The sequence below is a fragment of the Postia placenta genome, assembly GCF_002117355.1.
Source record: "Postia placenta MAD-698-R-SB12 unplaced genomic scaffold POSPLAscaffold_2, whole genome shotgun sequence".
Taxonomy (NCBI): Eukaryota; Fungi; Basidiomycota; class Agaricomycetes; order Polyporales; family Adustoporiaceae; genus Rhodonia; species Rhodonia placenta.
Window position 1 is genome coordinate 2,454,354 of NW_020169833.1, and position 14,493 is coordinate 2,468,846.

General features: G+C 53.3%; 6 protein-coding genes across 6 annotated transcripts; 1 reads left to right on the top strand and 5 right to left on the bottom strand.

The window, feature by feature from the left end:
- Positions 1 to 254: 254 nt before the first annotated feature.
- POSPLADRAFT_1130824 (hypothetical protein) lies at positions 255 to 1,478 on the bottom strand (the record flags this gene model as incomplete). Its single annotated transcript, XM_024483993.1, has 4 exons — positions 255 to 461; positions 521 to 889; positions 940 to 1,398; positions 1,452 to 1,478. The coding sequence occupies 4 exons, from the start codon at positions 1,476 to 1,478 to the stop codon at positions 255 to 257; spliced, it is 1,062 nt and encodes a 353-aa protein (XP_024343212.1).
- Positions 1,479 to 2,139: 661 nt separating this feature from the next.
- Positions 2,140 to 3,707, bottom strand: POSPLADRAFT_1166429 (polysaccharide lyase family 14 protein). The gene is made up of 7 exons (XM_024487918.1): positions 3,311 to 3,707; positions 3,071 to 3,254; positions 2,898 to 3,012; positions 2,769 to 2,840; positions 2,634 to 2,717; positions 2,552 to 2,565; positions 2,140 to 2,487 (listed from the first exon to the last, which is right to left on the bottom strand). The coding sequence occupies exons 1-7, from the start codon at positions 3,677 to 3,679 to the stop codon at positions 2,402 to 2,404; spliced, it is 924 nt and encodes a 307-aa protein (XP_024343213.1). The 5' UTR covers positions 3,680 to 3,707; the 3' UTR covers positions 2,140 to 2,401.
- Positions 3,708 to 4,246: 539 nt separating this feature from the next.
- Positions 4,247 to 6,104, bottom strand: POSPLADRAFT_1043856 (polysaccharide lyase family 14 protein; the record flags this gene model as incomplete). Its single annotated transcript, XM_024478396.1, has 7 exons — positions 4,247 to 4,343; positions 4,747 to 4,842; positions 4,994 to 5,077; positions 5,126 to 5,197; positions 5,254 to 5,368; positions 5,426 to 5,947; positions 6,080 to 6,104. The coding sequence occupies 7 exons, from the start codon at positions 6,102 to 6,104 to the stop codon at positions 4,247 to 4,249; spliced, it is 1,011 nt and encodes a 336-aa protein (XP_024343214.1).
- A 277-nt stretch (positions 6,105 to 6,381) lies between these two features.
- On the top strand, positions 6,382 to 8,013 carry POSPLADRAFT_1064746 (hypothetical protein; the record flags this gene model as incomplete). The annotated part of the gene is made up of 7 exons (XM_024481842.1): positions 6,382 to 6,467; positions 6,526 to 6,575; positions 6,639 to 6,760; positions 6,816 to 7,023; positions 7,077 to 7,156; positions 7,209 to 7,463; positions 7,519 to 8,013. 7 exons carry the CDS (start codon positions 6,382 to 6,384, stop codon positions 8,011 to 8,013), a joined length of 1,296 nt encoding a protein of 431 aa, XP_024343215.1.
- A 341-nt stretch (positions 8,014 to 8,354) lies between these two features.
- Positions 8,355 to 10,454, bottom strand: POSPLADRAFT_1043868 (hypothetical protein; the record flags this gene model as incomplete). Its single annotated transcript, XM_024478400.1, has 6 exons — positions 8,355 to 8,471; positions 8,525 to 9,190; positions 9,250 to 9,451; positions 9,501 to 9,695; positions 9,750 to 9,937; positions 9,993 to 10,454. The coding sequence occupies 6 exons, from the start codon at positions 10,452 to 10,454 to the stop codon at positions 8,355 to 8,357; spliced, it is 1,830 nt and encodes a 609-aa protein (XP_024343216.1).
- A 926-nt stretch (positions 10,455 to 11,380) lies between these two features.
- POSPLADRAFT_1043858 (hypothetical protein) lies at positions 11,381 to 14,221 on the bottom strand (the record flags this gene model as incomplete). Its single annotated transcript, XM_024478397.1, has 18 exons — positions 11,381 to 11,410; positions 11,471 to 11,623; positions 11,691 to 11,708; positions 11,770 to 11,800; positions 11,853 to 11,889; positions 11,947 to 12,065; positions 12,137 to 12,274; positions 12,348 to 12,367; positions 12,431 to 12,505; positions 12,556 to 12,607; positions 12,669 to 12,737; positions 12,801 to 12,877; positions 12,932 to 13,104; positions 13,174 to 13,309; positions 13,365 to 13,459; positions 13,505 to 13,634; positions 13,717 to 13,959; positions 14,009 to 14,221. 18 exons carry the CDS (start codon positions 14,219 to 14,221, stop codon positions 11,381 to 11,383), a joined length of 1,809 nt encoding a protein of 602 aa, XP_024343217.1.
- Positions 14,222 to 14,493: the final 272 nt, after the last annotated feature.

The following is a 14,493-nucleotide window of genomic DNA, read 5'->3' on the forward strand; positions in this document are numbered from 1 at the left end:
CGACGCGCTCGGGCCAGAATCAGGACACTCGCAGCCGCGCAAGGCTGGTCTCCTGAATCCGCAGAGCCACCCCCTGTCTGTTCTCGTTCACACCGTCTCACAGCATGTATTGTGCCCGCCCAGATTAGCCCATGTCCGTGACCATGCTTCCAAGCTTGCACGACGTACATCGAAACTCAAACCTCACCCAGACTACCACAATTCCATACTCTGTCACAGCAGCGTTTATGTCGTATAGCCCATCGATGCCCGCCCTAGCGCCCCCCACGCGCGAACCAGGCCTTTTGTTGGCCGCACGTCGCGTTCGTGCAGCCCGGACACCGCAGACCCAACTGTACGCTTGTGTGCCCCGCCGACCCCGCCAGCCCGTCCCGCAAATGTGCTGCCGCCATGTCCGCCAGCGCCCGAATGAACACCGGCGAGTCGTTCAGCGACTCTGCTCGATGTATCTCCATCCCGTGCTGTGCGCGCCAATCGCTATCAGCCCACGACGACGTCAGACATGGAGCATGCCGCGTACCTCTTTTGCCTCTTTCATGTATTCCAGGTCTAGCTCGTACAGCGTCTCGATATGGTCGCTCGTGAATGCAATAGGCACCAGCACCACCTGCTTCCGTCCTAACCGCGCGAGCCCCTTGAGCGCCTCGTTCGTCTGCATGCCCATCCACGCGGACGGCCCAACTTGTGATTGCCACACAAGCCGGTACGGATTCGCATGCTTGAGGCGCTCCATTACCTTCGCGACCGATGCCGAGACCTCGAGGACGTATGGGTCTCCGCGGTTCACGACGGACATCGGCAGCGAATGTGCAGAAAACAGCAGCACCGTCTCGGCGCGCGTCGACTCGGAGAACTGGGCCAGTGCGCGTTCAATATTTTGGGCGACAGCCTGTGAACCGATTGAATGAGGAACTTCGCCAAAGACAGTCGCACACATACCTCAACGAATCCAGGGTGCGTCCCCCACCGGTCGATCACGCTCCACTCGACGTCACCCATCTCGCCCGCCTTGCCTCGCCTGTACAGTTCGTTCAGGCTGCTACCCGTGGTGCTACAACTGTACTGCGGGTACTGTGTGAACGCAACAGCACGCTGAACGCCGTCCGCTTTCATCTGCCGCGCAGTCTCGTCTGTCAGCGGCCGCGCGTACCGGAATGCAACGTAGTGCTTGTGTGGTGCGGTTGCCGGGTGCAGTTCGTCCAGTAGCGCAGCCATGCGCTCACCCTGCAGGTTCGTGTAACGCAGAATGGGAGAGCCACCGCCAATGTCGGTGTACTGCTGCTCGATCTGGGGTGTCCGTCTACGCGCGATCAGGGGCGCGAGGATGGACTGGAAGGGCAGAGGTATGAGGTCACTGTCGGAGAAAAGGTTTTTGAGGAAGTCGTGCGTCTCTGGGACCTAAAACACGTTTGCGAACGTTGTAGAAATACTTTCAGAATAGGGGGGCGTACCGTAGATGGCCCGCCCATATTGAGCATGACGATCGCTGCACGACCACATCACCTTCGGAACGGAATGCCTCTAATGCACCCACATACCTGTTGGACTAGCGCAAGGCGAGGAGCTCAGTTTCGGGGTTGCAGAAAATGACATTCTACCCAAACGCACCTTTTCCCGGCTGGCGGGGCATGGTTGAGCGACGCGAGCGAACGGGTCAGCGACCGCGTGAGGGCGGTTGTCCGGTGGATTTGAGCCATTTTGAGCATACGAGATCAGCCACCGCGTGTAATTATTGCAAGGAGTAGGTCTGACAAGAGAGCAAGAGCTTGCGGCGCACAGAGCGTCGCGGAGAGAAAGAAAGCTTTGCCAGCTTATGCATTTCCTGGAGTGGTCGTCCGTCGTATCACGTTCGGCAAAGGACGCGTCGACAGGAACGCTTACGAGACGCGCATGACTGCCGGCTACATGACTTTCCCAGATCCCCTCATTGGATCATACCTGCCACAACGCCTATCCTGTACTTTGTCGTGGTTTGATCCTAGAAATCGCAGGGCCAACCATTCTACTTTACCCGGACGATATTTCGATCGAGCTAATTGCAGGTGGCTGAAAACACCGAGTCGGAGGGTGTTGAGTTGACAAAGAGAGAAGTACAATGCGGCGCCCGCACACGCCGTTTACACACGCCCGGACCGCCATGAATGAGAACGAATGACGTTACTATTCGATGTACAGTACATGGCATCACGGTCACGAAGCAAACTCGGATCAGATCGAATAGACAACATACTAGTGATGGATAGCAGAGTATAGGTGCATACCATATACCACATAAGTTATAGCAAAGAAAAAAAACAGCACCCTAAAGGCTGTTCCTTGCACTTCCCCTCGTGCCTAATACGGCGAGGTGACCAGAATACCAGGAAGCGGACACAGCGCATTGCAGTCTGTTAGTGCCAGCTTAGGCGGCCTCTGTGCTAGCCCACATCTGGACGTTGCGGAAATACGTGTGTACTTCATTAGGCGTCGCCCAAGACGAGTCGCTCCCTGCAGAACGAAGATCTCATGAGTATCTCGGTCAAACTGACCTCTGAAGCTTTTGGCAACTGACCTCCGAAGAACGTCCTGATGGGTGATAATGGCAAAGCAGTCAAACGATGTTTGGGATGGTTAATAGGCATATGGGAGCGTACGAGAAGTAGAAGCCGCTGATGTAGACTTTGGAGCTATTGCGATACTGCAGAATACTCTGGTCGATGGCCTCCACGTTATTGTAGCTGTGATTCTTTAGATGCTGGCTCGACATTGTCATTTATGAGTACACTCACTAAAGTTGCACTTGACCATTGGCAGTGTCAACAGGATCGTTCAAGCGAACAAGCATTGTGACGCGGTTCCACCTGAGACAAAATGCTTCTTTAAACTCTAGCAATAAGGATCAGCGAGAGGAGACGCACTGTCCAGTCACAAAGCTGAAGGAACCACGGTCAATGCTTGTGCCGTAATTGTCCTGGTTACAGATGTAGTTACTGTTGTCACACAAGCCGTCGGGCAGCAGGAAGTATGAGTACACTGTATTTACAACAAGCGTCAGGCTCGACTATGGGGAGTAGTCAGGACGAATGCTAACCTTCGCCCTCTCCGTCCGTTCTCCACATCACCCTACTGCTAAAGCAGTTAGAACCATTCGCGACATTACCACCGGAACACCAATTCTCTTCCGGGCCACCTCTGATGCCGGGCAGCTTGCCGCCCTTGACGAAGTCGAAGTCGGTGTCAAACGCGAGCTCGTAGGTCAGGAGCATCGATTTGAACTGCATAAGATTTTGAGTATGCCACCGACTGTTTCGACTAGACTGTGGCAACTAACCTTGTCGCCACTTGAAGGATTCCAAAGTGCCGTAAACTGGGCACCACCTGTGCCATGAGAGTAGCTGCCTGCAGGGTAGGTGACTTGCAGGACAGGCGAATTCGAGTCCGAGGAGCTGTCCGGGAAAGGATCGGACACAAAGGAGAGGTCGTCAGCACCGAAATCTATCTTGTCGTCATTGAGAGGCCACGAGGACTTCATGTACGACTCGGCAGAGGAAGAGGATAGCGTAGCAGTCGGGAACGGCAGAGAGGTACTGGTCGTTAGCGAGTAACTGGATGCAATCGCGGAGGGGGAAGCAGTCGTAGCAGCATTACACGAGATAGCAAAGGCCAAAAGGCTCATGAAGACGAGGGACTCGAACGCCATCTCTGAGGTGACGAAACCGGAAGGGTGTAGAAAGAATGGGTACGCACATGGCACTTGTACAATACTGCCCTTTTGTCCTTGCGTGAAGCCGCAGAATACACTGCCCTCGCGGTCAGATCAAAGTTATTGTCTTGGCACTTCGCCCGGCCCTTGCGGCTCTGAGTTCTAGCCGCATTGTACTAGATCATAGCATCGTAGGGAGCCTTATGATGGCGATGTAACGCATCGCAAGTCCATTGAGTCGTCAGTCGGTCTGGAGGAGTAAGATGGTCCATGCATTCCTGGGCAATCTGACAACAAACTCAAATGCAGACTGTACTCACAAAGGGCACGAACGTTCAAGTTGAAATGAATCTGAGATCCTCATTCTTGTGGGGGCGCAACGTTGGGTCCATGACGGGCGTCTATGATCACCCTAGCCGTTCATTATTGAGAGTCTCAGCCTGATCCCCTGGGAAACATCCTCATCTGATCCGATCTAGTCCCGCAAACATGACACAGGAGTACCGCGGCACAAGAGAGGGACAAACGACATTGCTTACTCGCACATGCACCACACAAACAAGCTCAGCCCGAGCCGAGCCCCGACCCGGCCTCGGGAGCGGCTCGACTTTGAAGCCCGGCCGAACCGCCAAAAGCCCGGCCCAAACTAGGGCTCTGGGCCCTGAACAACACTACGCGTAACGCCTCCCATCAAAGAGCCTTGTGCACCAATGCTCTGCGGCGCTGAAGCTGTGGCTTGCTCCATAAGGATGCGTGTGACGAGCAACGCACATGATAAGCGCGAAGCAAAGCAAATACACATGGTCGGTTTGCCAACGATAACCTCCACATCTAGCAAGCGTATGGCTGTCTGCTAACACGTAGATGGATGGTCACACAAGGATGGCCGACGGAGCGGTCCAATCACCGGGGCGCGCATAAGATAGTACCACAAACACCCATACATGCATTCTTCGTGTCAAAGCTCGACGTAGTGCGCAAGCTTACCAAGTATTCCGAGGACCGCCCAAAACGACACAATCACAATGGGCCATATGTTCACACGCATACACCGCGCGCCCGACGTTGCTGCCGTGATGTTTGAGGGAGCGGTGCTGGCCCAGATCTGGAAATTACGGAAGTATGTGTGCACGGTTTCCGGTGTAGCCCATGAGGTGTTACTTCCTGCACATCAAACATATATTGTCAATAGGATGGTTTGTGGAGCAACTTAGGGGCTGAAGCGCTAACCTCCGAAGAATGTTCTGGGGAACGTCCAGACTCAGGATTCAAGTGCAGAGTAAGGGAAGCAGATGAACAATGAATACGTACGAGAAGTAGAGGCCACCAATGTTAACGTCAGGATTACTACGATATTGCAGGTTTCGCTGATCGACAGCCTTTACGTTGTTATAGCTGTTGGGCTCGTGTCATATCCGATGCCGTTATAATGGATGTACTCACTAGAGTGCGACTTGCCCATTGGCGGCTTCCGGAGGGTCGTTTAGGCGTACGAGCATTGTAATTTGGCTCCATCTAATCGGAATCATTGCGATAAATCGAGGCCATTCGAATCTTGATGAGTTGCTTACTGTCCAGCCTGGAAAGTGAAGGAACCACGGTCTATGCTTGTCCCATAGTCCTCCGAGTTACAGCGGAAGTTCGAGTTGGTACACAAGTTTTGAGGTTCAAGGAAGTACGCGTATACTGATGGTCAATATACTGCGTCAGTCCAGGTTGCGGAAGCCGGTGAAGTTGGCTGACCTTCGCCTTCTCCTTGTTTTCTCCACATTGGCCTGGTGCTGAAGCAGTTAGACCCATTTGCGGGTGAGCCACCAGAGCATCCGTCGGGGTCGGGCCCTCCTCTGAGACCAGGTAATTTTCCACCCTTGACCCAGTCAAAGTCAGATTCAAATGCAATCTCGTATGTCACAAGCATCGACTGAAACTGGGCGCTGGCTGAAGCATTCCAGAGTGCGTAGAGCTGTGCGCCGCCAGTGTCGTGTGAATAGCTGCCTGCAGGGTAGGTGACTTGGAGAACTGGGGTGCTAGAGGCCGCAGAGACCGCTGTAGTCGTGCTTGAACTTGAACCATTTGCATACGGATCAGAAACAAAAGAGAGGTCCTCAGCGCCGTCCTGCACACGGCCCTTGCTGAGGGACCACGAGGAGACTAAGAAAGACTGAGCATCTTCAGATGAGAGCGTTGATGTCGGAAATGGCAGAGAGGTACTAGTAGTCAACGAGTATTCCGATGCAAGCGCGGCAGGGAGAACAATCTGGGACGCTGCACTGCAAGGTCGAACTGAAGACCCCAAGACGCTGGCTAATGCAAGCAGTGTAAGATGCATCTCAAGGGTAAGCGGTTGACGAAATTTGAAGCAGGAGGAATAGCCTTAAAATGAACGAACAAGGTTACAGAGCAGGCTGCTGGTGCAGATCATAAGTTGCAGTTCTGCCTGGCGTCGGCGGCGACTGCCTAGGTTTCAAGTTGCCTCCTTGGTATGGGATCCAGCAATAATGTAGCCCTAAAGTTTGTCAACGTGCCAGAGCATATCAAGGACAAACCAGTATGTAACAGGTGGAAACAAAGCTGCTTTGAGCAAAGGGCGTTGAGTTGAAATTGAATCTGAGATGCTGATGTAAGTAGCATCCAAACGAGCAGCCCTGTGGCTGCTCTTCCTCCTGAAGTCTCATAACTGGTCGACAACTTATTCCGCCATGGCACAAGAGCCTGAGCCCATTGTTCGCATTCGCGAACTACAGAAGGACCATGTAAACTTTGTCGTTGAAAATGTCGACCTCGCGTACGTCCGACTCCCCTTGTGCTCTCCAGCTTCCGTACACAACCATCCTCCCATTCAGCCTCGCTAACTCTCTGCGCCGAGTCATGATGGCAGACATACCCACTGTTGGTGCGTATAGACTCACGACCCTTTTGTAGCCCCTCTAAGGGAGGTAAACTCAATCACTTGCAGCCATTGACATGGTAGAGATCGAGACGAACACAACCGTATTGCCCGACGAGTTCATAGCCCATCGGCTAGGTATGATCCCACTCGTGAGCAGTAACTGCGACGAGGGAATGCGATACACTCGAGTACGCTTTCTTTGACTTGCTAAATTGGCTCACTAGCCGACATCCCTCCTTGCAGGATTGCACATGCTTGTCATGGTGCCAGTTCTGTGCTGTCGAGTTGACCCTTCATGTAGCCTGCCACGACGGTGTGGCTATGGATGTGACAAGTATGCATCTTGATGTCAGCGGTCCACGGCCAGGAGACAACAATTGGAATGATGAAGTAGAGGGAGGAGACGAGCTAGCGAAGCGGCCAGAGAACTTTGGGCACCCAGTCGGAAAATGTACGTGATTTTCATCGCTTCAAGCTTCTCACTGTCATGCTCAACCCTTCAAGTTGACCCCAGCGTCTCTCCTGTCCTTATTGCCAAGATCCGCAAAGGACAAGAGCTGCGACTACGGTGTATAGCGAAGAAGGTTGGTCCAACGCAGACACTGGGCTACATTACAAGCTCACTGATAGCTCCAGGGCGTTGCAAAAGAACACGCGAAATGGTCACCATGCTCGGCAGTTGCATTCGAGTACGACCCACACAACAAACTTCGGCATACATCGTACTGGTTCGAATCAGACGAGAAGGCCGAATGGCCCCTCAGCGAGAATGCCAAAGAAGAAGAAGCGCCTCGGGATGATCAACCCTTTGACTACAACGCAAGACCAAACCGGTTCTATATGGACGTCGAGACAGACGGCAGTCTCGGACCACAGGAGGTGGTCATGAAGGTACGCTTGTGCACTCGTTCCACAATTGTGGCGCTCACAACCCCTTTATCCTCAGGGTCTTCAAGAACTACAAACAAAATTGGCCAACCTCATACTCGGCCTCAAACCCGAGCCCGAGCTCGACATCCTCCCCCAATCGAGCGAGTCTCAGCAAAACGGTGGGCGACCAGGCGGCGGAGGAGGCGCGAGCTCGTGGGGGGCGGCAGCTGCAGGCGGGTGGAACAGCCCAAATGCCAATGGTGGGGGAGCGAACTGGAGCTCAAGCCCCGGAAACAACGCGCAGGCCGTGGGGTGGCAGACGCCGGCAGCCCCCGCCGCGGGTGGGTGGGCTAACGGTAGCCCTGCGCGCGCTGCGGGAGGTGCTAATTGGGGTAGCCCATCGGGCACAGGAGGCAGTGGTGGTGGTGGTGGTGGTGGTGGTGGCGGTGGCTGGGGCTCGGGGAGTCCCCCAGCGGGCGGCGCTGGTTGGGGCGGTCCGAGCGCAGGCCAGGGCAGCAGTGGGCCAGGCTGGGGCAGCCCGAACCAGACAGCGCATGGGTGGAACACATAAGTGTGTTAGTATTCACATCGGGGTACTGCCAGCTCGACGTCACATTTGCGGCTTTATATCGCTGCCGCTAATACTGGTGCTTGCCACCCAGATGTATATCACTGTTGTTGGATTTATAGGTTACAACGAGTGATGCGAGAGCTATTTTCATGGCAACAGTACAAGAATAGGACAGCGTATTTGTACACCTAAGGAGCGGAGGTGGCAATTCATGACAGTACAGCAAAAGCGGGCGAGTATCGGGAGACGCGGATCGGGATACACTTGAATCAAATAAATAACGAACGACAGGCAGGTTAGTGACAAAGAGCAAGACGATGGAACAAAAAAGTCCAGTGAAACTATGTCCGTGGCCCTCGTTGGCCTTTCTTACCCTGTCCATTCGGCAATTCCACCGGACGTTGGCACGTCGGGCATCGCCCCGATACGTCGATCAACCATGGGTCCACGCATGTTTGCTACAAACGAGATCAGCACCAACACACCCGTATCAGTGGCTGCCAGAACTTACATGGAAGACATGTCCGCAGGGCAGTAGCCGCAACGGCTGCGCACCTTCCCCTGCGTCGTCTAGATGTAGGCGATTTCTGTCCTCCTGCGTCACCTCGTCCACTCGCACTTCTTGTACCGCCTGAGCAGGGGCACTGTCGGGTCCCGCCGCAAAACTTTCCGATTTCTTCTCGGCCTCAGTCGACTCGCCCGTCCTCTGCGGCTCCTCAAAATCCAGCAAGCAGATCGCGCACACGGCACGGTTCCCTTCGAGCCGCACGAATGGATACTCACCCGGCTCCCAGTTGTCCTCCCATGTCAACTTTTCCGGGTTCGCAGCCGCGCGCTTGTGCTTATCGTGCGGTTTCGCATCCTTCTCGCTGGACCCGGATACACCGGTGCTGCCCTTGGTCTTGTCCTTCCGGCCTTTCATTTTCCGAAGGAACGCGAATCGGCGTTTAGGCGGCGCGGCTGTGCTGGAGCGTTTCGGTGGGTACGAGTAGGACGGCGACGGAACAGGGATCGGGGACTTGGGATTGTCAGCATCCTCTGGTGGTGTAGGGATGTAGAGCACAAGGGGAATCTGGTCGACGATAGACTTAGGCAGCTTGCCGATCTCGGGCTTGATGTAATGTGGGTTTTGGAGAGGGTGTCTGCCCAGGCACAGCAGGATGACAGTCCACAGCAACTGGTATGGGAATGTGCGCGATTAGGGTCAGAGGCAACCAGTTGAGAATGGAGACATACGTAAATGACAGGTCCGAAGACAAAGACAAGCAGTCCAAGCAGGAAGATCTCCAGGATCATCAGGTACAGAATGCAAAGGATACCGAACGTGAGCCACCACAGATGGGGCGAAGAGTACCGGCAGCTGTTGACAGAGGTGTACTCGAGAATGTGAGCAGTCAGGAACCACGCGAGGGACATGAACGTGGCCAGCAGAGACAGTCTGAACACAGTCAGCTCCACGATCGTAGATAGAGCCGTACAAGACATACCGAGAGTAAGCATTTGAATGTGGGAGAGGTGGAGGCTGGATTGTCGGGGGACTAGCATCGTGAGTATGCCCAGGAGAGCCACCAGGCCTCATAGGACGCGGGGGAGGTCTGTGTGGCGGCGCTGGTCTCCCGTTCATTCCAACCGTATGATGGATGGGGGACTCAATATCGCCAGTCCTCTCCCGCTGCTCTTGGCTTTTGACGGCGGTATGTCAACAGCATTCTAGATAAGAGTTTGCATGTACTCACAGTGCTCGTGCTCGTCGGTCCCTTTTGTAGCCCCAGTATGACAGCCAAGTACCCAATGCCACTCGGATCAACCAGATCGAGTCCCATACACCTAGTGGTCTCTCACAAGCACGCCACTCAGACAATCCGGGCTTCGTGGGACTTTCATGGTGGGATGAGTAGGCTAGCAGGGTTACAATAATGACAAACTGGATATTGATATGTGGTTCAGTACTGGGGGAGGCAATGATGGACGAAACACACCTGCGCCAGATTGAACGCCAAATTCCATATCAGCGACAACGTCTCCCTGCGTGCCTTTGCGTTTGCACCTGAGTACCCTATCAGCTCCAAGACTGTGTAGAGCATGGATCGTGGCTCGCTGTCTGGGCCACCGGCCTCTGGTCGCGCATCAATCGGGGCTGCAGTGTTCACACGAGACAGATCCCATGGTAGCGGAGGACTCTGGGGACGAGCACGGGCAGGCTCAGGCATAGCAATGGGGGAAGACGACATGGATCCAGGGCTCAGTGGCATGCGAAGCCGCTCAGATTGCGCACCCCGGATGCCGCTTGACGCCCGGCCAGTTGGATTGTTCATGGTGGGACTGCCGTGGAGGCTTGAGCGAGCTGGTCGAGCTGGTGGCTCGGTTTGGGGGAGATCGCCTGAGGACTGGACCTGTCTGAGAGCGTGTTCGTGAAGGTTGGACACGGTGCGCTCAGACATGACGATATGCTCCGGTCCACGTTATCCAGTGACAGAGTTCAATCGATGCGCCCACTGAAACTGTGTGGCCCAACCCTACTATTGGGAAACAACCTATACTTGGTCCTACGGATGATTAGGAAAGGAGTCAGCAGCACAATACGACAAAGAGGCCGATCCTAATATCCTCCTGAGTGAGAATAAGGCGGTGCTTTGAGATGACGCGCAGCATACCTCTGTCACGCTCCGGACGCTTTCTCAGAATCCCATGATATCCCACTACCTAACGTAGTGGCGGCTTTGTTCAGAAATGTGGAAGAAATTGTGGCGGGGGACGCAGAGGTGGGAGCATCAGGGAGACCCGACTCCGCGGCCGGTGGCCTGAGACTGCCGCGTCCCCGGACTTGGCCTTACTCGGGTACAGCTCGGTTCTCAAGTTGAAAATTAAAATTAGAACTGAAGACAGCATAACTTGACCACGATCCACAATCCCGTGGTTCAGTGCGTCAACGAGATCAGAGGAAAGCGGCAGTGTATCTCGATGTATGACCATATGCAGATTGAACATCCTCAAACTGAATATCTGAACGAATGGCGACTACAAGACCGGGCATTTTGGAAACAGCAGTAGGATCATGCAGAATTGTAGATGCTGCCATGCGGTAAAGAGTGGGCGCAAGCAGCGGTTAAGACTGCGAAAGTGTGAGCTGAGTATCTCAGTAGACCGATGGGTCCGCTCAAAAGACATATCCAGATGATAAGGGAGTGCATGAGTTCACTTGGCATGTTCGTTGAATTGCAATGAGGTGATCAATGACACTAGTCAAGTGAACTAGTAGAAGATCCCCCCAATATCGTACAATACACTAATCACAGATGTGCCACGATAGGCACACCGTGACAATCCACCGCCTCCGAATACAACATATTAGAGTTTCATCCTAGGTTCATAGTAACTTCGTAATGACGCCGAGCCCCTAGACATCATGTCAGCCATTCAGAGATGGGCGGTGAATGATAGATTGCGTTATGCGCACCTTCGTCTTCCCCTCTCTAAATAACAGCTTCATACCTTCCTTTATGAATTCAGGATGCGCAATGAACTCAAAAGTGACAGTTGCCCTGTCTCCTGTACGCAGGATGCCCTGCGGATGGTCCATCTCGAGGATGCGAACAGTCTGGCGGACAGCCTGTAGATCGGCAATCAAGAATAACAGGGTCAGCGAGGGGTCGTGCAAAGGATATTTGATTACATACGCCGCAGTGAAGCATCGCCTTGACGATTAGGTTCGATATTAACGAGGAACGGATATGAGTTGCGCAGCAGGGAGCATACCTGATAGTTCTTCTGTAGTGTTGTATTATGACTACGACTGATATCAGCGACAGTCCAACGTTGAGAACTTTCGAGGTGCTCACTACAGAATGAGGACCTGACCCTGGAATTTCCGGATAGCTAGATGCAAAAGCATTATGATATATCAAAACGAGTGACAGCAGGATAGTTCCTTGCCTCTTGGCGGCGTCTCCGACTTGTGTACGAGCACCATGCCTTTACGAACTGCAGCTTTTCGCACGCGCTTCAAGGCGAGGGACACGCACTGTCCTGCTTCTGCGCTGTTTACTGGAGCCCTAGTAGACCAACAGCGAGCACAGTGAGCATTCTCGCGTAGGTTTCGTCTGGTACTGAATTTCATCCTGACCGCTTTCGCTGGATGCTCTTGACGACAGTGGTCTGATAGTTGCCATTGGCATCGGGGCCGAGTAAGACGGCGTCACCGGTCTTCAGGGACCCACTATTGAGGATGCCATCGACCACCGTGCCCACGTATGGAACAGACCTTCAAAACCAACGGAATACACCGAGATGAGGAACACACGCCCTGCTAGATAATCAACTGAATAACAACTGACCACACTTCAGTGACGGAATACTGATGATATCACAACCCCAGCTGTCAGCGCGTTTCTATAGAGTAAGGGATGAACACTGTTACCTCTAATGGCTGATCGACGGCGAACTTCTCGCTATCGTTCTCGCTGGCAGGCAAGAGGTTCAGGAACGTTCGCAACTGAATGCCGGTCAACGATGCTCCATGCTTCGCCGGCTGTATGCGCTCACATAGTCGAGGCCCTCTCCTGTAACATTAGATAGCTGGAACACAGGGCATAATCTGGCAGCGTATTGTGTCAAATTTCATCTTCTCATGCGACAACTATACCCTGACAACCCACCGTTCCATAGCGAACACCTGTGACACTTCTACTGCAGTCTCCACTGACTTGACGAATACAGGTGTTTTACTTTCAGATTTGACGATAAATTCGGGAATCAGAAATGCAGGCTGGGAATATAACCGCACGTACCGACAACCCGGGCTCCTCATAATCTTCGAAACCTGCTCAATCGTCTTCGCGAGAACATTCGGGGGTGTCATGTCGACCTAATCGTCGCTCTGTCAAACATAGTGTATCCACTCAATGCCAAGATATGTCACCTTCGTGACGCACACAACGACAGGAACGCTCAAGGCTAATGCTATCGCAAGATGCTCCTTCGACATACCAATCAAGCCGGCATTAGCACCAACAATGAGAATGACGCATGAAGGCGAGCCGGATGTCAGGCCGTATAATGTTGTCTTCAGATATCGTTCGTGACCTGCAAGGTCTGTAATTTGTTAGAGAAGGGAAGGGGGGTTCATGCTGATATCAACGGGCATCGAACGACTGGGCATACCAATGAAGGAAACAATCTTCGATGCTTGTGCAGTAATCTCGTCCCAGCCCATCTTTTCGCGCCTGATTACATCGGGCTCGTTTGAATGCGCTGTTGCCGGGAGTATAGGTGTGCCTGATGGCCCGAAGCCCAAAATCTGGTCTCGTGTCTCGATGCGGGGCAGGACACACTAGCGTAATAGATAAACACACCTCCATTCCTACACTTGACGTTCGTCCACTTTCAATCTCATGCTTATGCCGGAACAAGCTAACGCGAGCACGACCTCGACCATCGTCCAAGGTGCCTACTGAAGTCAAACGTCGGATCTAATGACATATAAGGAGCGTACCTCGTGTCAGAACGCCCAATGTTGTCGACTTTCCACTATCCACATTCCCCACGACAGCACAGCGGACCTCCGGCGTTGAAGAGACGTCTGCTGGAGGTAATCGTAGTAGAAGGATTGCTCGTGGATAGTCCTTTAGCGACTCGACTAGTATTGTAGTCTTGCGAAATAGTGAGTGAAAGTGGCACTACAACCGTAGCCGTCAAGACACAGACCTTCCCGCCGACCTCTTCAACGATTTGGCTAATGGCTTGCTTGAGCATCGCTACCTCGTCCTCTGTGCGTGAAGTCCCACGCCAGCCTTTGTTATCTGAAGCGGGTTCGCCTGAGAACAGTTTCGTGTGTGGCGGATGTGCACCTATTCGAAGGATATATTCCCCTCGATTTCGAGTCAACACCGAGGCGATAATATCGTGTGCTCGCTCATGATTTGAAGTGTTACTAGACAGAAGCAAGTCCTGGTCATAATGAGCGCTATGTTATGTAGAGAAAGCAGCTAGAATTCACTTGTATTCGTTCGTCGACGTCTGAAAGCTCAGCCGAGCTCAGGCTTGTCTGCGTGTCTGTGACTTTGTCTGCAGCTTGTTGTATGACCTTGGCGCCGGTCCTCTTGACATCTTTGTCCTTCACTTTCTCGACAGGGACGTGTGTTCTCTGGCGGGCAATCTCGCGATGCTGTATCTCGTCGATCTCGGTCTGAAAGGTCCGAAGTGTGGTCATGGTGACCGTGGGCAGTATAGGAGAGGGTACTACGAAGCGTGCTCAGCCTCAAAGCGTCCCGTCGTCGACTTTGGTATTTCAATGCGTTGGAATGAGTCAACCTCGGCTGTCAACCTGAATCAATCTAACTGACTCGGCGTTGCTCTGACACAGGTTGTCGCAGGTTGTTTAGAATAGCATGCAGAATGTTGGGCACAATGGACACCCTTGACATGGGGTGAGTCCACAGAATTGCGATACTAAATGTCACAAGCGATCGAGTAATTAAACCA